This window comes from Aythya ferina (assembly GCF_964211825.1).
Source record: "Aythya ferina genome assembly, chromosome: 8".
Classification (NCBI taxonomy): Eukaryota; Metazoa; Chordata; class Aves; order Anseriformes; family Anatidae; genus Aythya; species Aythya ferina.
Genome location: NC_140304.1, coordinates 32,117,723 through 32,136,839, shown reverse-complemented (window position 1 = coordinate 32,136,839; position 19,117 = coordinate 32,117,723). Strand labels below are relative to the sequence as shown.

The 19,117-nt window shown below is 49.1% G+C and overlaps 1 protein-coding gene across 8 annotated transcripts; it reads left to right on the top strand.

Moving 5' to 3' along the window:
* The first annotated feature begins 383 nt into the window (after nucleotides 1-383).
* Nucleotides 384-15,785, top strand: SERBP1 (SERPINE1 mRNA binding protein 1). 8 transcript variants are annotated; one of them, XM_084527696.1, is made up of 10 exons: nucleotides 384-898; nucleotides 3,540-3,708; nucleotides 4,706-4,861; nucleotides 4,996-5,067; nucleotides 5,637-5,711; nucleotides 7,828-8,005; nucleotides 10,999-11,046; nucleotides 13,279-13,452; nucleotides 14,451-14,489; nucleotides 15,365-15,785. In XM_084527696.1, exons 1-10 carry the CDS (start codon nucleotides 502-504, stop codon nucleotides 15,419-15,421), a joined length of 1,365 nt encoding a protein of 454 aa, XP_084383822.1. In that variant the 5' UTR covers nucleotides 384-501; the 3' UTR covers nucleotides 15,422-15,785. The 8 variants fall into 8 exon arrangements, with proteins under 8 accessions (XP_084383822.1, XP_084383821.1, XP_084383823.1 ...); XM_084527695.1 differs by having other exon boundaries at nucleotides 4,972-5,067; XM_084527697.1 differs by having other exon boundaries at nucleotides 386-898; nucleotides 4,724-4,861.
* The last annotated feature ends 3,332 nt before the right edge of the window (nucleotides 15,786-19,117 follow it).

The window sequence follows — 19,117 nt, the reverse complement described above, 5'->3', positions numbered from 1 at the left end:
ACACTTGTGGGGCACAGTGTGTTCAAAAACGTGGCGTTTTACTCCAGATTTGGGGACTGTTTATTGACAGGGCCTCGAATTTGACTCAATTCACCGCTGCCACGCCACCTCTGGCGGGGGCGACGGGGCTGCGCGCGGAGCCCCCTCAGCAGCGCCCTGTGCCCACCGCCCTCCCTGAGGCCACCTCGGTGGGGGGGGGGGGGGGCACCGCCATGACACCCCCCCCCCTTTTTTTTTTTAACCCCCCCCCATTAAAGGAGGCGCGGGGCACGCCGGGAGTTGTAGTCCAGCGGGCGGGCGCGGGCGGCGGCGGGCTCGGGCCGCCTCCAAGTCCCGTGAGTCCCCGCGCGGGGGCGAGGTGCCCGGATGCGGCCGGGCGCCGGAAGAGAAGCGCGTCTGCTCGGGGCCGGCCATCTTGTGCGGCAGGCGGCAGGGCGCGGAGAGAAGGGGGGGGGGGGGCCCGGCAGCATCGCAGCAGGATCCCGCCGACGGGGCCCCATCATGCCCGGACACCTGCAGGAGGGCTTCGGCTGCGTCGTCACCAACCGCTTCGACCAGCTCTTCGATGACGAGTCCGACCCCTTCGAGGTGCTGCGGGCGGCCGAGACGCGGCGGAAAGAGAGCGGCGGCGGCGGCGGCCACCAAGGGGGCGGAGGGGCCCGAGGGGGCCCGGCCGGGGCCCAGAGCGGCTCCACGGGCGGCGGAGCTGGAGGCGGCGGCGGAGGCCCGGGCCAGGCGGGAGCCGGCGGGGGAGCCGGCAGCGCGGCCAAGCAGCTGCGCCGGGAGTCGCAGAAGGAGCGCAAGAACCCGCTGCCCCCCTTCGCCGCCTCGGCCGGGGGCGCCGCCGACCGCCGTGAGGAGGGGAGCGGGCAGCCCGGAGCCCCGCTGCGCAAGGAGGGTGAGCGGGGACGGGGGGGGGGGCTCAGCACAAAGGGGATGCGGGTTTTGGGGTGTTTTTTTTGTTATTTTGGGGGGTGGGGTCCTGCTGGAGGCCCCCCTAGGGGAATGGGGTTGGGAGCGGGGCTCTCTCGGCACCTGCTGGGGCAGGGCCCGGCCTCTGGAGCCCCGCGGGGCCGCCGCACGTGGCCGCCCGCGAGGCGCCCAAAATGGAGCCGGGGCTGGGGTTGGGGCTGGGGCTGGGCTCGGGGCTGGGGGCACGGCTCGGGACGGGGCTCAGCACGCCCTAAAAAAGGTCCCCCACAAAATGCTGTGCGGCCATGGGGGTGGGGGTGGGCTCTGTGCGCCCCACACGGCTCTGCGAAGCCAGCAGGCCTCTCTGGACAGGTGAGCCAAGGGGTTCTGCCTTCACTCCGTGTAAAAGAAAAGCAATCAGAGTGCAAATAGAGTAAATAAATACAGCCAGGGTGCAGCGAGGGCTGTGACAGGGCGCTGCGTGACAAGCGGTAGGTGTCGGCCCTCCACGTGCTCCCGTGGCGGGCAGCGCGGCCGCGGCGCCCAGCGAGCTGCTGGGGCCCTCAGGCTGTGCCAGAGCCTGGGGAAAACTCGGTGTGCGAGCGAGGAGCTGATTTTCTAACTGCAGTTCACTCCCCTGATCTTCACAGAAATGCCCCCAGCCCAGAACGTGGGGCTGCGTGGAAGCGCGGTGCCGCTTTCGCCCTTCCCACAGTGCCAAACGGCCCCCACCACGCCTTAACTTTTCTAATACGGCGTAAAAACGCGTTCCTGTGCAAAGCAATACCTGCAAAAAACCCCAAACCGCTCTGCAACAAGCAGAAGTTGGGAGCTGTGTTGCAGCACTCGCTGCCTGTGGATGTTTTGTACTTTAAAGCGTGACACTCGAGAGCTTTTTTCCCGTGAGGAATGCAGTAATTTGTCCCAAGTGGCAATTTACTAAGCCTGCGTCCTCTGTAAATGTTAGTCAGATGCAGATTAATGGCGTTAGCCCTCGTGAGGCAAGCCTGAAACATGGGCAGTGTTTTTGGCCGACACAACAGAACGCGAGGGCTTGGTTTTTTTGCTAGGACGAGTTGTTCATATTTACCTCCCAGCTCTCGTGTTTACTTTCAAGAGCAAACACTGCATTACGGAGGAAAAAAATAGCATTTTGGGGCTTATTATAGCAGTGAAACGGAGAAAATCAGACCTGCTTCTGCAGCAGTGTGTCCGGAGCGCTGGAGTGAAGACTCACTTTCCGGATTGAAAATTTCTGCTTGCTGTAGGAGACAGTGGTCACATCTGGCAGGGTGTTGGGTGCCATGGCAGTGCCGGGGTTTGTTTCTGAGTGAATATATTTCTGTCCAAACTACTGCCCTGCTCTGGAGAGGTGCAGGTGATTTGGCTAGTGAGATACCAGGTCAAAGTTTTGTGCTACTCACAAAAAATCTCTCACTGTGGTGAGGCTCCCCTGGAAGCAGGTTTTTGTGAGTGCAGGGCTTGAAATTTGAAAGCTGTGGATTGTTCATTCCAGTCCTGCAGCATGCCTCCCGTCTGCCACCGGCCTGCTGGCTTCCCTTGCTAGCCTGTGCCTCCGAATCAAATGGTCCCTCTCAGCTCCAGAGCTCTTCTCAGGGTAAATTTAACCCCCCCGTGTTCCTCGGGGAGCGAGGGCTCCCTAAAAGCAGCGCATGTCATGCAAACTTCATGCTAAGTACAGCTTGTAAGGTGAGGAAGACATTGTTCATCTGGGTGTGTTGGCTTGGATATCATTACAGCTGCAACTTCTGGGGCCCCACCCAGCACGGCATTGCTTGTTAGGCAGGAACTTCTCTCTTGGAGAATATTAAAAAGTGGCTTTTTTTTAAAATTTAAAAGATAGCTCGCGCTTCTCGAGGCAGCCAGAGTGGGTGGCGGTTTGGGGAGGATTTTCTTCCTTAAATGTTTTGGAAATCGGGCGGTATAAAGAGAGGGGTGAGTGGCAGAGTTCTGCAGGAAGAGCTGTGGAACAGGCCTGTCGGGAGGCGAGTGGAGAAGAAAGCTGTGTGAGAGCCCTCTCGCACCCCAAAGGGAGTGTGTTGGAGCACGTGGGGCAGTGTGGGGCAGCGCTCCACGCAGTGAGCAGCCCCTTTTGTAGGGGGCTCGCCGCTCCTTAGGGTGCTCCTGCTGCCTGGGTACTCCTGCTGGCCACAAATATCTCCGGGCAGCACGCGTTAGGATGAAGCAAGGCGGCTGTCACAGGGACGTAGTTGCAGTGAAGTTGCTGACCCTTTGGTGCCTACCAAAGGAGAAGCCCAGGGGCTGCCTGAGAAGTGCCCTTCAGGGAAAACCAAAACTTCTCTCGCCCCTCTGCAAGCTGGCCGCTTACACAGGTCACTAACGTGTGTGTGCTCTGACAGGTCTTGGTTTCTGCAGCACTGTAAGAGCGTACGCTTGTATGAAATGCAGCTTGATTGCCTAAAAACGTGGAGTAGAAGAGTCAAATGGTCTGCAGTGACCTTTTTATAAAGGTATTGTTCCGGTGGTTGTGTGGTCACAGGGTTAGAAGAAAAACTTGAATTCCTGCTTCCAGTCACAGTGCTACAACCAGTATCTCTCCCGGAGCAGCTCCGCATTCTGCTGATGTGTTTTGCCTGATGTTTCAGGGATAAGGCGCATTGGCAGGAGGCCTGACCAGCAGCAGCAACAGCAGCAGCAGCAGCAGGGGGAAGGCAAGCCCATCGAAAGGAGACCGGAGCGGCGACCTCCTCGCGAGCGCCGATTTGATAAACCTGCTGATGAGAAGGGCGAAGGAGGAGAATTTTCCGTTGATAAGTAAGAACTTCTCTTGTGTGAGGAGGAGCTTTGTGATATTCTGGAGCGGGGCTGTCCTATCTTCTGCTACTAAGCTTAAAAAAAAAACAAACCCCACTGTTCCACTCAAAATTTAATAGATGGAATTGGATTTGTCAGTCACAAGAAGAGCCTGTGTCAAAACACTTCTCTTTCCTTTTGCATGACCTTAGTGGCAAACGTGGCTCAAGTTCTAGACCAGGAATCACGTAATGTGAACAGTCCTGTTGGTTTAACAGGAGGCATGGCTTAAATCAGTTGGGTACCCACCACACTCCTCACAATCCATTTCAGAGAGAAGAGGAGCTCAAGTGTAGCTCTTGCCTGCAGCCTGAGATGTTTGCTCTTACGGCTGTTGCTTAAATCCATACAGCTGACTTCAAGTTTGGCTGTGTAGGTGTTCACACCTTGGCTGCAGTGGCTTCAGATCTGGAAGTGATGAAGCCATCTTACGGCTCAGGTGTTCGAAGTGTCGTGTGATAGTCACTGCTAAAATACTTCTAAATTTGGGTGAGCATGAGATGAGTGGAAATCATGGCATCAGCTAGTGGTGTGACACAGTACAAACACTGGGTTGGAATAGTGGGCAGAAGATGCAAGTAGTAACCCAGAAGAGTGTTTCTTCCAGATAGTAAAATGCAGGCTGCACGTGGGTTTGGTGTTGAACTGCACATAAAATGAGTCCCTTTGGAAGGGCCCCCCAAAGACCCTGCAGCCCAGCTGCCTGCCCACCCCCAGGCCATCACATTCCCGAGGCCGTCACCCAAACACCTCCTGCACCCTGCCAGGCATGGGGCACCAACCGCCCCCAGGGAGCCCACGCCACGCAGGGAGGCAATTTTTCCTTAGAAGTTGAGAGTCCTGACATAAGCACAAAAATAATTATCAGAGGAGAAGTAAGTAAATAAAATCCTCACTAGAGGAAAAAAAGAAAACCGTAAGAGCCGTGTCATAAACTCCTGGTGGTGAAGTACTGCAGTTTGCCTGTTCCATCTAGACCCATTCTTGACCGACCTATGCGTGGACGTGGTGGACTTGGAAGAGGACGTGGCCGTGGCCGTGGCATGGGCAGAGGAGATGGGTTTGACTCTCGTGGCAAGCGTGAATTTGACAGACATAGTGGCAGCGATAGATCGTAAGTCTTCCTCTACTGCTTCTTTGGCTGTTCTTTACAGTAATTATGTTTTTAAGTTTGCCTTTGAATTCCTGTATCTGGACACTATGATGTTAACTCAGTTTTGTTAGTTCTGTTTCACATTCACATTTCAGCGGCCTGAAGCATGAGGACAAGCGTGGTGGCAGTGGATCACACAACTGGGGAACCGTCAAAGATGAGCTAACGTTAGTAATCACTAATTCCTCAGAATTAGCACTGTGTTAATAAATCTGAATTGCTACACCTTGCAAAACGTAAACCAAGGCTGCTTTTTTGCCTTTGGTTTTGCTAATTTTTGGTAAACTAGTAAAGAAGCCTTTGCAGAATTCAAAAAATTACAAACTTAGTAATGGATGAGATGGCTTTGACTTCTAAAATGGGGATTTTTTTTTTGAAGTTTGGAATGGGGGCTGTCTTGTACTTCTTTTACTAAGAACAGCTGAGTTTTCACAGCTTTTTTATCACGTTAAGCATACTTTTCTCCAAGTATTACAGAGAAAACAATGTTGTCAATGTCTAGATGCCTTTAGTGTCTCAAGGTATAATGGGAGGCATTCAGAATGGGAGCTTCTCAGTGGGGAAAAACAAGGGAAGATGGAAGACAGAATTGTACCGGTGGGGAGGGCAGCAATTTTTAATGAAACAGACACAGCCTACTCTTCTTTAAAAAGAACTATGTCCTATAGAACCTAGTCATTCGTCTTGCATAGTTTGAAGTAGGGATGAACTTTAAATTTAAAAAATGTAATTACAGCGAGTTGGATCAGTCGGCTGTAACTGAGGAAACGCCAGAGGGAGAGGAACATCCGCCTGCTGACTCTGAAAATAAGTGAGTAGCCCCCTCTTTTCAGATGTTCTTTGATTGCTTCAAAGGTATCAATGATTTGCCTTTAACTTCTGATCATTTTCCTTCTTCTGCTTTTAAAACATCCAGATTATGTCCTTTAGTAGATCCAGAATCACAATCTAGCTGAAAACCTGTCTCTTAAAAAAATAATCTGCATCTGTAGAAGTTATCTTGAACTTTCTGTTAATGTCACACAAGCTCTTAGGTCACTTTCAGATTTAGTTATTAATAATCAGTTGTAATGTGCTTAGGATCTCAGGATTGCAATTGCAAATACCAAATCCAAAAGCAACCACGCTCATAACTACTTAGAACAACCAAGCAGAGGGGATAGGATGTTCTTCTGACAGTGGAAGGCAACTCTTTTAACTTAGCTTTTCAAAACAACTGCTGAGACAGTGTGGCTGGTGTTGTGGAAGCAGGGATGTGTCTCACTCTTCCATTCTCTGGCTTCTGGGCAGCTGAGAAGTGAAGTTGCTTCTCATTTCACTTGGACACTGTTAGAGAAGAAGCCAGTGACTGGGTGAATCAGATAACTTCAGAGAAGCAGAGTGGTCAGCTGTGGGACCTGAACTTCATTTAGTGGAATACCATTTTTTAGGGAAGTGCAGTATTTTAATGCGTGTTCTATGGTGCATTCAAAAGAAAATGGCAAATGGGTATATTAAATACTTGTTTGCCCACAATTTTTAGTGTGCAGTCATCTGTAGCTTGATTTCCTCAGTTAGTGGTAAAGGGGAGACAACTGCTCAGTAGAGATTAAGTGATTACTTTTAATTACATCACTAAATGCTGTCATTTCTCTGAGGTTCTGGGTGTCCAAGGGTAAAGTTGTCTTGTAAACAGAAGGAGCCCAAGGATTTTTAAGCAACTACAGCTTCAGCGTTGGTCAGAAAATACAAACTAGCTAGTCCTGGAAAAAAATTGTGTTACAAATCTGGATCTACGAAATTAGCTGTGTATGCAGTATTTTCTGGGTCTTCAGTAGTAGTGTCCTGGTGCTTCAACAGATACCAGCCCGTCCTTGTGCAGATCAGCCATCTGCAAAGTTCTGATGAGTTTTTTTTCTTCCTCAGATCTGCAGAAAATGCGTGTTCTTTGTGGTTTCAAGTATACCACTTCTGCTGCAATCCAACAGTTACATTTACAAGCATCTTCACACGGGTTAATTTCCAGTTTGTCTATTCTGGATCGCTAATTTAAATATTTCAGTAGAACTGTGGGAGGTTTTAGTGGATTAAAGTAGGGGGAATACCAAGGAGTAGTGTCTTTGCACCGAGCAATAAGCATGCTTTTGAATATGTAACATTTAAAAAAAATGATTCTGTTCTGTGGAATGCGAAAAATCTGAAATAGAATAATTTTGATGCAAAACCTCTTTGTTATTACATCAAAATTAATGGCTGCAGAAAAACCTTTTCTTCTAAGTTGATGCTTTTGTGATGTTTGTGCTGCACATGTGACACTACCCTTCTGTAATGTCAAAATACCTCGTAAATCAAATGGAGTTGCATAAGCACGCAGAAGAATGACGAGAGGATTGACTGCCTGTATAGCTGGAACACGATCTGTTACTGAACATGGTGGCTGTGTTTTACTTAAAAATAGCTCTTTGGCAGGAGCTGGAGAGGATTTACAATGAGGTGATACATCTCAAGTCACTGAGTTGTGTGCGCTTGCTTTGTCAAGTTAGCTGAGAGTAAAAATTGGTTACCTGGGATGTTAATAACTGTCTTGGAATAAAGGAAGCTGATTATTAAAAATAAAATTCTGAACATTACGGTAAGAACAAGCTCCATCTCACTGTCCAACTTGAAACGTGAGGAAGGTCTTGGAAAAGGTTGAGAAACTTGTTACAGTCTGTTGGAGAAGGTGGGCTCCCACGTTGGAAAGCAAATTGCAATTAATATGGAGAACAGACAGCATCAGTGAGAGAGGGGGAATTGGGTTTTAGATAAATACACACATTTCAATGCTTTTTTTGTAACAATGGAAATGGTTATTATAATCTGGTGCTGATGAGGAACTGCTTTTGAATTCTCTGTGTATGGAGTACGAATTCCAAGTGATGATCATGGTATCCGTGAATTTACCACAGGGAGAATGAGGTTGAAGAAGTTAAGGAGGAAGGTCCTAAGGAAATGACCCTGGACGAATGGAAAGCTATTCAAAGTAAGGATCGTGCAAAAGTTGAGTTCAACATCCGTAAACCAAATGAGGGTGCTGATGGGCAATGGAAAAAAGGATTTGTTCTTCACAAGTCAAAGAGCGAGGAGGTAAAGTGATTTTCGATATTTGCTAGTGTCCAGATTGTTTAGGCTTGTCTATTGATGCATATTTCTGGAGGGGAAAGCTCTGCTCCAACAGGCTGACCTGCTGCTGAAAGTTTATCGAGTGAGAATAACATTTCTCATCGTAAAGTTGAGGCTGTGCAGCAGTAGCTGCTCTTCAAATGGTTTGTTCTTGTGTTTGGTGCATGTCCTTGGGCTGATGTGTAAATGCTGTGTTACAACCTAACCTCTCCGAGTGGAGACTGCAGTGCTGCTGGGTCATGGCGTAAGGACTGTCCCGTGGTGAGCATTTCTTCAGAAGTTCATTCATCACAATTAAATTTTCTCGCTTTTTAAAAAGGGTTCCCACTTCTGTTAGCCTCACTCAGCCTGCAGACTGCCTGCCTGCTAAACTCTGTGTCAGACTGAAGAAATAAATAGTGGTGGTGTCTCAGCCACCTCGGTGCCTGAAGTTTGTGGCTTCTGGTTCTGTAACACTCCATGGCCATGTGCCTCTGAAGTTCCTGTAGCCACCAGGTGAATGATGTTTGTATGCTGCAGCGATTCTGCACGTAGTTGCTGCAGAATCACTTTAACACTGTAGTTTCTCAACCGTACCCATTGTGGTCATTACAAAGTGTAATTTCCTTCATAAATAGTGAGCGTGCCCGGGAGAGACACATCTGTCCCACTTCAGAGGGAGGGAGGTGCTGAGAGCTCTGTTCCCTAATGCAGGGTGATGGCAGCTGGATTCAGTTCCAGAACTGTCAGGACCTTTTAATCTCTTGCTTTTAACACTCTGTAATATCTGAGATGGCCTTTGGCTCTGTTCAGCAGATGGTTTTGACTCCCTTTGAAGTAACTCAACACTGTGTAATGTGCTGCTTGGTCTTCCGATGTGCATTTCTGCTGTTTACACCTTGTCACTTTTTTCTTGTAAGCTGGGGCCTGGTGTGCAATGGGAAGCGCTGTTCATCACTTTGCCATGAGAACTCCATTTCTGATCTCATTGAACTCAGAATGAGTTTGCCACAACCATGCCACTTTCTTTTCCTACCGTGTGCAGTAGTTCTGTTGTTTTCCTGAAGCTGCTTAGTGCTTGAAATCTTCATAAAACGCTGCTTCCTCTGAAACAGGGCTAGACTCAATGCTGCTGCGTACTAGGACAATGAAGTTGAGCAGAAGGTCTCACTGACTTTACCAGGATGTATGAAACTGGAATCCTGCGAGTGTCAAGAAATTCCCCCCAGCTCCAGTCTCTGGAGCAGCTGTGTGTGATGTTCAGTTAGTGGCACGCAGTATTTTCTTAAACGTACAAATGTAAGAAGATGGTTGTGTTCTTGGGTAGTTAAAAGCTGCAAAACTCCATCCAAAAAATAAATCAGTTAATAGATAAGGAGAAGGAGTAATCAAATTACTTCAGTAATTAGTAGGTTGTTCTTTTTGAGGTTTATCCAGTTAATTTACTCTGGTATGAATGAATTGGGTACGTTTAACACTTGCCTAAGTTAACTGTTCCTTGCTGTATAAGCACAGAAGTGAGAAACCAAGAAAAGTGCCTTCAAATCTAGAAGCTTCCAGACTCTATCCAGCAAACGTCCCTGCCCACTGCAGTAATTCATTGTTCGCTGATCCCCTGGGAGACAGCGTGTGTTCTTCTGCGAGTTTTAGAGCAGGACAGTTCTTGAAACACAGGTGTTAGCAAAGCTTTGGCTGCAGTTCTCTTGTGAAGAGTTAGAGAGGGTGGAATGATGAGAAGTTAGGAACAAAGCCTCCTCATCATCCACTGCTCTTGCTCTCCGTCTTCTTGGACATCCCTTTGAGTCTTGAGGTGAGGTTGGTGTAAGGCTTCTGTGACAGTGATAAGAAGGGTGTTGACACGTGCAAGTGACTTGGTTTGTAGGTAAATTCTGGGTTTCAGCCCCAAAACTTCTGTACTTGAGTAATCGCAATGTGTACCAGCAGATTTTTCTGAGAAATTGGGAGTTCAGTGTTGCAAGAACCTCCCTTGTTCTTGTAGCTCGAGATCTCCTGGGAGAACGCCCTAGGAAGCATGTGGGGATCTAGCACTGCTCATCTGCCTCAGTCTAGTGAAAGGGCTGCCCTCCTCCTCCTCCTGTTCCTCACCGAGGGCTGAAATGCTCGGCTGTGTCTTGGGTCTTCCCTCTCTTTCCCCCTTGCCATGCAGTTACCAGAAAGTGACACATTACGTGCAGTGAACTCCTCATACCCTCTCAGATTGTTGCTGTCTACTTCAAATCCAAATGTGCTGGCAGCCCTCGTGTGCTGAGCCTCCTTCCAGAAGGCTGGGTCACGTCGTAAGAGATCCTTCTTCTCTGCAGCTGGCGTAATGTCTTCAGTATTTTGTTCTGCTGATGCAGCTGAACAAAAAAATGGGAAGGAGTTAAACTGAGATGAGATCTTAAAACTTGTTGAGAATTCGCTGCAAGTTCCTTGGAACAATTCACCTCGTGGTACATCGGTTCCTGCTCTGTTCATCTGCTGTGCTGGGCCCCTTCTCCGGGACTTGAGGCTTTCTTGCTGCTCTGATCATTTCCTTAGAGGGCAGATCACAATGGAGGGCTGGGAAACGTGTTTTGGAAAATAGTTCATCCTCTCAAAACGGAGAGGAGTCGCTCTTGAATCCAGGCCGTGCAGAAGGCCTTGTTCCATTAACAGGAATTATTCTGAACAAAGCCAGCCCCCAGCTCCACCATCTCTTGCAGCTCTGTGCCTCGGGGAGCTCCCAGCAGCTTGCATTAAACTTCTTATTCCTGATCCGAGATGTCTGTCTCCCCCTACAAGTCCATCCTCTGCTCCTTCTGGCTGCACAACTTGCTCTCATCCTTCTGCTGCCGCGAGTGCTCAGTGCCACCCGTACCCAAGCTCGTGCGACCTTGTTACCTGTTGTTTCTGTGTGTAGCTGAGTCTCATCTCTCCCTTTTGTTTTCTCCCCTTGTTCTTTTGTCACTTGGGCGTGGACACGCAACTTTCATCAGACAAAGGCGATGACAGAAATGCAGGGGAGTCAGCTGGAGTCGAATGAGGTACTGATCCTTTATATCTAACTGGCAGTGTGGGTTTTGATCCGAGCCCCTTCTCAAACGAAGGTCTTTGATGCAAAGAAGTCACAAAACTAGCAAATACGAAGCTCTTCTGTCCATGCCTGTTGTCTCACCATGCACCACGTAGGACTCCTCGTAATTAGTACCTCTGCTCCTAACGAAGCTGAATTCCAGCCTTACCACAAATTCTTCTGTCATGAATCTCTTGCGTTTTGTTGTTGCTGTTTTCCATCTCTCTGCTTTGGCTCCCTTCCCGTTAGCAGCTTGTTCTTAACATTTTCGACAGCCTTCCCTGGGACCCACACGAGCAGCACCCGATGCCTTCAGGAAGCTATCAGTTACTAGATCAGAGCACGGCCGAGAGCTGCAGTGCGTGCCAATTAAATACTTCCCAAGCTGATTCACAATAAGCAGTGCTGTGGCGTGTCTGGGACTGTGTGTTACCACCCAACATCGGGAAGAGAACAAGGAAGAGGTGCCAAGTCATCATCTAGTGTTTTACATCATCTTGAGTTATTCGGGGTAAAAAATTCCGTAGGTTACACATAAAATCTGCTGCTTGGTGAGTTTAGTGGTTAAATCCAAGTGAAATTGTAAAAATACAATGTTTTGGTAGACTGCAGTTAATTTTTCGTGCAGTAACAGTGTAGGGAAGGAAACGCACAGGGCTGCTGTACCAAGGCACTGATACGATACCACCTCTCAGAAAGAAGTCGTTGAACTACCAGACAGCTGAAAGTACCATCTTAATACCTTGCAGGGACCAAAGCAGCAGGTGAAAACAGTAGGTAACGAGAGAGGAAGTGAAACCATGCCAAAAGGTGGTGGTGGCAGCTCTGGGGATTGCTGCAGCACCTGCGCTGGGCTATCAGAGCTCTGCTCCATGCGAGGTTCTCCTAACAACCTGCTGAGGCTGACTTCTGGGGCTTGGAAAAGAGCTCTCAGGGGTGGGAGTGGAATTGGTGGAATTGGCCAGGGAGCAGCAGTTACCTGGAATAAATACCCCGATGGGATGTGTTTGAAATGAAGCAGCGTGGAGTGGGAGCTGTCCCTGTGCCCTCCTCTGCGGGGTGCTGGGGAGGCCACGGGCACAGCTGGGCCTGGAAAGGGGTTAATAAATAAAAAAAAATCCATGGGGGCAGAGACTTTGGGGTGTTGGGGCTGACCCGAGGCATCTCCGAGAGCAGCTTTCAGCCTTTGGGCTGCAGCCCCCTCTGTATCCACTGCTGCCTTGAGCAGGATCAACAAGTGGTAATTAAAGGTGTCCCCCCTGATTGCAGGGCGCTTACCCTTGATACTGCAGGAGCTGGGAGGCTGCAGGGGAGGAAGGGCTGCTGCCAAACACCACGAGTGGGCTTTGTAGGAGGCAGCAGGATAAACCCAGCCTGATCCTGTGCGGGCAGTTCTGCCTTCTGTTTGTCTTTGTAGTGCCAAAACCGGACTTATCAGACGGAGAAATCGTTCTGTGCAAAGTAGGAGAAATAAACATAGCTGGTGCTTGTTGTGCTCAGGGCTGTGCTGCCGAGCTGCGCCCAGGGCGTTAGGTGGAACCGGTCAGCACACACCTTGCTCTTGGGCTCGGGTTTCTCATCCTTCATGCATTGGGAACAAGGAGCTGTGAGAGGCTGTTTGATCGTGGCAGAGGTGGTACGAGTCACAGGAGTCATTTCTCAGCGTGATTTGTGTGATCAGTTCTCTGTTTTAGCAGAAATGTGCTGGTTACCCCAGTTACCCTATCTGGAGGGTGGTGGTGCCTCTTCTCGCTGCCTGTTGTGGCTACTACAAACAGTAAGGGGTCCTTGCGGTCTCTCTTGCTTTAAATATTTACACAAAGCCAGGCAAATGGAGTGTAAACCACTCACTGAGCAAAATTGAGATGGATTGCTGAGTACTTAAAAATAAATGAATTGGCAGAACCCAAAGATTCCTCAGAATAGGAAGTGAAAAGCTAGAAAGTAGGGCTCTTTTTGGCTCCATAGTCAGTTTGGTCTCAGGTGAGCCTGGCCTCGTTCCTGTGAAGGAGCTCTAGACTTTCCCTCAATATCCTGAAGATGTGAAATGGCTTTGTTGGAGTGCTTAAACTCAGAGAATGTGACCTGTGTGCGCTTTGTGGTACCGCTCGGTTCGTAGCAGCCCTGCTCTGGTGAGAGTGCAGCTGCAGCTGAAGACATTTCCTTGGTGGTTGCTCTCGCTCACTCACACCCCTCGTTGCAGGCTCATGCTGAGGACTCTGTAATGGATCACCACTTCCGTAAGCCCGCGAACGACATCACGTCCCAGCTGGAGATCAACTTTGGAGACCTTGGCCGCCCCGGACGCGGTGGCCGAGGGGGACGGGGTGGCCGAGGGCGTGGTGGCAGGGCCAGCCGCGGAGGCAGGACTGACAAGGTGGGTAGCTGCAGCTTCGTCTGCAGGGCAGCATACATGACACTGGGGCTCTTGCATGCTGTCCTGGGTGTCTTTATTTCTGGGGGAATCACTCAGGAATTGAGCTGCAGGTTAAAACCAAGTAGAACGTGTGTTTTTTGCAAGCTGACTTTGAACTAGTTTACTGTTAGGGCAAAAGGAGGAGGGTTTTAGCAGCGTTCCTATTACACACAAAAAGGGAGAGAGTGGGGAGTAGGTTGGGCTAAAAAAGGCCCCTCTTGGAAAGCTGGATCTGAACCTGAAAAATGGCTCTGCTGTGGGTGGGTCTGAGCACTGACAGACACTCTTGTTGCTACTTGAGCAGAACCACGGTGTGCTGGAGATTTTGGATGCACTCAGGGCCACGTGTACTCAGTGAGCCTTTGAGGCTGAAGGTGACTAGTTTTATGGCAGCGTGATCTACCTCGAATTTGAGGAAATGAGGGGCATTCACGCAGAAGTAGGACTTGCTGTATTTTTCCTAGTGTGCAGGAGTTTTTCACTTTAGTCCTAAAGCCCTAAAGAAATGATGAGAAAAAGTATTGCAGGGGGCCTGGGGAGAGCGTGTAAGGCTGAAGGGCTGTAGGACAGCTGTGGGAAAGGTCTGCCCAAATGCAGGTCACTTACTTGCCATAAATGCAGTTACTCAGATCGCTGCCTGCTAGGAAATGAGTTCAGGCTGGGTGGCCTGACTTCTTTCACATAAACCAGGCTTGTTTGTTTTAGCCTCTTGCAGGATGCTGGCTTTCTTTTTGCTGCATCTCTAAGTTTTTAGATTTACTAGTTAGAAAATCTCCCCTGATAACAGCACAGGAAGATCAGTTCAGGAAAATGATAAGGAATTGATCCTAAACGGGGGTGGGTTTTGCTCCGAGTTGTCTCGCTAACGTGGCATCCTCTTCGAGGCTGCTGTCATGAAGTAGTTAAGCACTTTGAGACCTGCAGCTAACTTTCTGCTGACGGTGTTCCTTTCCTTCCAGTTGGTGAAGGAGTTTGACGTGATCCACACGCCCAACCAGGTTGGTGATCTCTGCTGGCGCTTCCCCTACCCCTGAGCACGGCCGTCCCGCTGCAGGGAGCAGCTCCCCTCCCTCAGCAGGCAGCCTGCCTCGGCCTGCCCTCTGCTCTACCCCGCAGCGAGGCAGCCAGTCTGTGGCCTGGCCGCTTCTGCAGGGACTTAGTCCTTCCTGTGGCTGCTGACACAGGTTTTATCGGGATGGTTTAATTTCTGTCCTGTTAAATGTAGAAGTTTACAGAAATTTCCACTATTCTCTTTCCACTCTTCTTCCTATCCGCGTTTCTCATGCAAGGTGATTCTCCAGTGCTTCCTTTCTGCATTTCATTGCAGTGCTGTTTTTTCAGGCGTGGCACAGAGCCTTTTAAAAACAGAGCAACAATAATTTAAAAAAAAAAACTGCTAGGGAAGTACTGAGGAGATTTCTGGGTACTGTCTGACTGATACAAATTTTTTTTATTAACAACCAGCTGCTGAATGAGGAACGTTAAATGTGGGGAACTCGATCTGTGCTGTGAACAGGCCTTGTCTGTAACACTTCAGTCGTGTCCATCAGTAAGAGCTGATGGTTGTGTGCTGCTGCTCCCTGTAGGGAGCTTGTGAAGAATGGGGGAAAAAAAAAAGCACGATGTAAGCTAGTGCTATAATCATGTACAAATATAGCCCACTTGATTTCTCCAGTGTCTCTAAAGATGGTTTCAATTAAAAAACATATCCATGGCCAACTTCTCTTCAGGAAAAAGAAAACAAGGTGCTGTGCCTGCGGGGTAGGTGGGCAGCACTGACAGCAGGACATGGTGATGGGCGAGGGGCTAGGGATGTGGCAGGGCTTGGTGCTGCTGAGGGTAATAAAATAACTCTCCAATGTTTCTCTTCCAGTCGAGTGCTTCTGCTCCTGATGTAGATGACCCAGAGGCTTTCCCAGCTCTGTCCTAAACTGGATGTCATAAGCCAACCCTGCCCTCGTCGGGCCTTCCTCTCCGAGGCTTGCATGCTTAAGGATCCTAAACAACTAAGAAATTTAAAACAAAAAAAAAAAAAAGAAAAAAAGAGACTGTCATTCATACCATTCACACCTAAAGACTGAATTTTATCTGTTTTGAAAAATGAACTTCTCTCGCTACACAGAAGCAACAATATGGTAGTCAGTTTTGTATTTAGAAATGTAATGGTAGCAGGGATGTTTTCATAATTTTTTCAGAGATTATGCATTCTTCATGGATACTTTTTTGTATTGCTGCTTGAAAATATGCGTTTCCAAACTTGAAATATAGGTGTGAACAGTGTGTACCAGTTAAAAGCTTTCACTTCATTTGTGTTTTTTAATTCAGGATTTTAGACGTTTTCCCCCCCAAACTGCAAACTGGTTTTTAATTATTGCACACTATTCCTGTTTCCTTAATTCCTGTTCAGCGGGTTTTTACCAGCCCATGGTCTTCTGGAATACACGAACCTTTAATTTGGCAGACTGGTAGTGCTGTACGGAGTGCTAACTCCTGGAGTACTTTAGTTTTAAGCTTAATTTCAGACTTGGAGAAGCAGTCATTTTCATCTGTTCGGTAGTTTGTTTACGCAAAATCTTTATACAAAATTGATACCAGATACTTGAAAAATACTCAAAGCACATTGGTTTGTAGTTGCATACCTGTGTATCGATCCAGCGATGATGTGTGGATAATTGGTCTAAACAGTTTTTTAAAGTTAATGTATTACACCTTTCACTCACCCTTTTTACCTTTATTCCCTCCTCCTTGTCCCTTCAACAGAACAAGATGCTTTGTTGGCAAAAAGAAAAGAAGTTTTTAAATTACCTATGCTTTTTCTTTGGGAGAACACCCTGCAGATGAGTGACCTTTCCTGTTTGGAGCCGGGAGGGGGGGAAGGTGGTAGCTGCTGTTTGGTAGTCTGTCCGGACTACGGCTGGGCCGTGGGATTAAGCAGCAGTGAGAAGTGCATCAGCATCTGATGTGCTCGCAGCACCGCTCCCGCAGCGGCAGTTCTGAAGCAGCAGCAGCCACGGGCTGAGGTTGGTGTGGCAGGAGGGAGTCCTGGCTTCTGTATCAAGCAGGGGCGTTGCAATCTGTGTGTGATACAAAAAAAAAAAAAAAAAAAAAGGCAAAACGACCCCTGACATTTCCCCTTTTCATCTGGATTTAGTTCTGGATTTTGTGCAGTGCTGATTGCTAGCTGACAAAGGAATGTTTTCCAGAGAGCGATTGTAAGAAGTTCTTCAGACTGCCGTAGGAACTCGTAGGTTTAGTTTAATCCCTGTGAACAGGAACATTACCACGCGGTACCCAAAAGGAGATGAGAGAAGGACAAATAACGAGGGTTTCTTGGGGTTTTATCTGCAGCATTCGTTAGGAGACTAGAAGCGGGGTTTTCATTTTATTTAATGTTTTACACTTTGGACAGCTTATAACATTTGTAGTTTCTTAACTAGGTAGGTAGGAAACAAATGGTAATGCCCTATTTTTTTAAAAGCTGTACAGGACAGGCAAAAAGTATCAGAGACCTTTGAATATGTAATACCCAACTCCTTAACGGCGGGGTTTAGCTGGCTTGATTTACCCGAGCTATTTTCTACAGAAGTTTTTGTTGCAAACCACTGTTAATACCATCAATTAGACTCCTTAGTGTGCTCACCTGTCAGTGGAGGTACCAGGCTGTGAGAAGGGGCGAGCTTTCAAGCAGTGGATGGGGATCTCTCCCGGTTCACTTCTGACCAAGCAGATCTGACACAGGCTGTGCTACTTCTGGCACCGAGCTGTTTCTCTTCTGCCTCCTTTGGTAGGACGTGCTGCACTTCCAGCGTTAGGGAAACCTCTTATAATACAACTAAACAAACACCTTGATGTGCAGAAACACTTCGGGGCCCTCCAGTCCCTCGGGGCCCTGCTGGCTGGACTTGGCCAGAAGCTTTCCCTCTCCCTGCTGTAGGATAGAGAGCAGTTTCCTGGTGGCATGTCACGGATGACTTTCAGGACAGCTTGAGCTTATCCCTGGTCTGTCTGCTCTGCTAGATGTAAATTTGCCTCTTTCAGTCCATTCCTGTCGAGAACTAAAACTGTGAACGTCTATCTTTAATACTGGTGGGTGTTAACTGAAATAAAGGTTTATTTTCATGCTCTTTTAGAAATGTCATGAAACACACGGAGGTGAAAACGCCTAGGTTAGCAGCGTGTCATCTAGGTCCTGCCCTGAGTGGTCCAGATCTTCCCCTTGCTGGGGAGGGACTCAGGGAACAGGTCAGAAAAGATGTTTTTCTGAGGAAAATGGAACATGAGAAAGTGGTGTGAATATGTGGGAGTTGACACCCCTCAAACCTATAGCAATTTTGCCCGTTGGGATGGGTTTGTGTAGCCACACCTTGCTTTAATAAATGCAGGACGTACGCCTGGAGCTGACACTTCAGCAGCTGCTATAACCTGCTGCTTGTCCTGCAGTCACTACAGAGACCACGCTGCCTTCATTGCACACCTGCGTCTGCTCTGCCCTTGCCTGGTTTGGGGTAAAATTGAGCCAGGACCGAGTGCCCCGGCACAGAGGTTGGCTGGAAAAGCCGAGTGCAGTGCTCGTGCTGGGGAGCTTGAGCCTGACGGGGGGAAAAGGGGTTGTGTGGCCTCGCTAGGAGACCCTCAGGAGTTCAGTAGCTGGCTCTTACCCCTACCCGTGGTGCCGTTTGTCTCCTCAAGTTGGAGCAGGACTTTTGGGGAGCCCCATGTGGGATCCTGGTACTTTAAGGGAATGAATGCGTCCTGGCGTGCTGTGATGAGTGATTTTGGAAGCAGCTAGCAACGTGCCTGAAGTCGAAGGTCAGTGCGCACAGGTAGGTTGCTGACGATTTGCTGGCAGCAGTGCTCTTTTCTAACCTTTTTGAAGAAAAACTGCTTTGGGAAGGGGTGGCTGGTTGGGTTGTGTGCAGCTGACAGATGGAGAGCTGTCTGATGAGTGGAGCAGAGGGGAGCTCTGACACCTTGGGCATGAGATGTCTGCTGCTGGGCAATGCCTGCACCCCTGGGAGCAGTCTGAGCACCGGGCTGGGGCCAGCACCTGGGACAAGCTGCAGATCCCAAAAGGGAACTTTCCAAGCTGATTCTTGGGTCTGCTGTTCTTGAGGGTGAAATGCCTGATAATGAAAAAAATGCACTACAGGAAGGAAGCTGCCTTCTTGTGCTGAGCAAACCCACAAGCAGCCCTGCTTTGTTCTCTGCGGGGCCGTGGAGCCCCCGGGCAGGTCCCGGTGCCCTCGGTGCTGGGGCTGCTGGGCCCATGCACTGCTCAGGCTGTGCCCAGCTGCTCGGAGACCTTACGGGGCTTTGGGGGTGGCCGTGAGGGGGTGAGCGAGTCCCAGAGCTGGAATACTGTTCCAAATACTGTTCTGAAACACTGTTTGGAAATACAGCTCCAGGCCAAGCCCGCAGCAACGCCGTGAGCAGGGCTGTGCTGCAGGAGCTGCTGTGGGGCCTCCTGGCACGTGGCTTCATTGGGGTCTGCAGGTAGCAGATCCCGCGGGTTTTTAAAGCCCTGTTGGAATTTGGGATGGAAGGGGGGAGTGTGCATTGCTCATGGTGAGGCAGATTGCACTGAGCCTTCATGAGTTCGTGTGTGTGTGTGTCCTGAGCAAGAGGC

What these genes read in the sequence shown, in the direction of transcription:
- SERBP1 (XM_084527695.1), top strand. Translation starts at nt 502, where the DNA reads ATGCCCGGACACCTGCAGGAGGGCTTCGGCTGCGTCGTCACCAACCGC. An exon ending in ACAAGTCAAAGAGCGAGGAG is followed by an intron (nt 8,006 to 10,998) that starts GTAAAGTGATTT and finishes AACTTTCATCAG; the next exon opens with ACAAAGGCGATGACAGAAAT. An exon ending in TGATCCACACGCCCAACCAG is followed by an intron (nt 14,490 to 15,364) that starts GTTGGTGATCTC and finishes TTTCTCTTCCAG; the next exon opens with TCGAGTGCTTCTGCTCCTGA.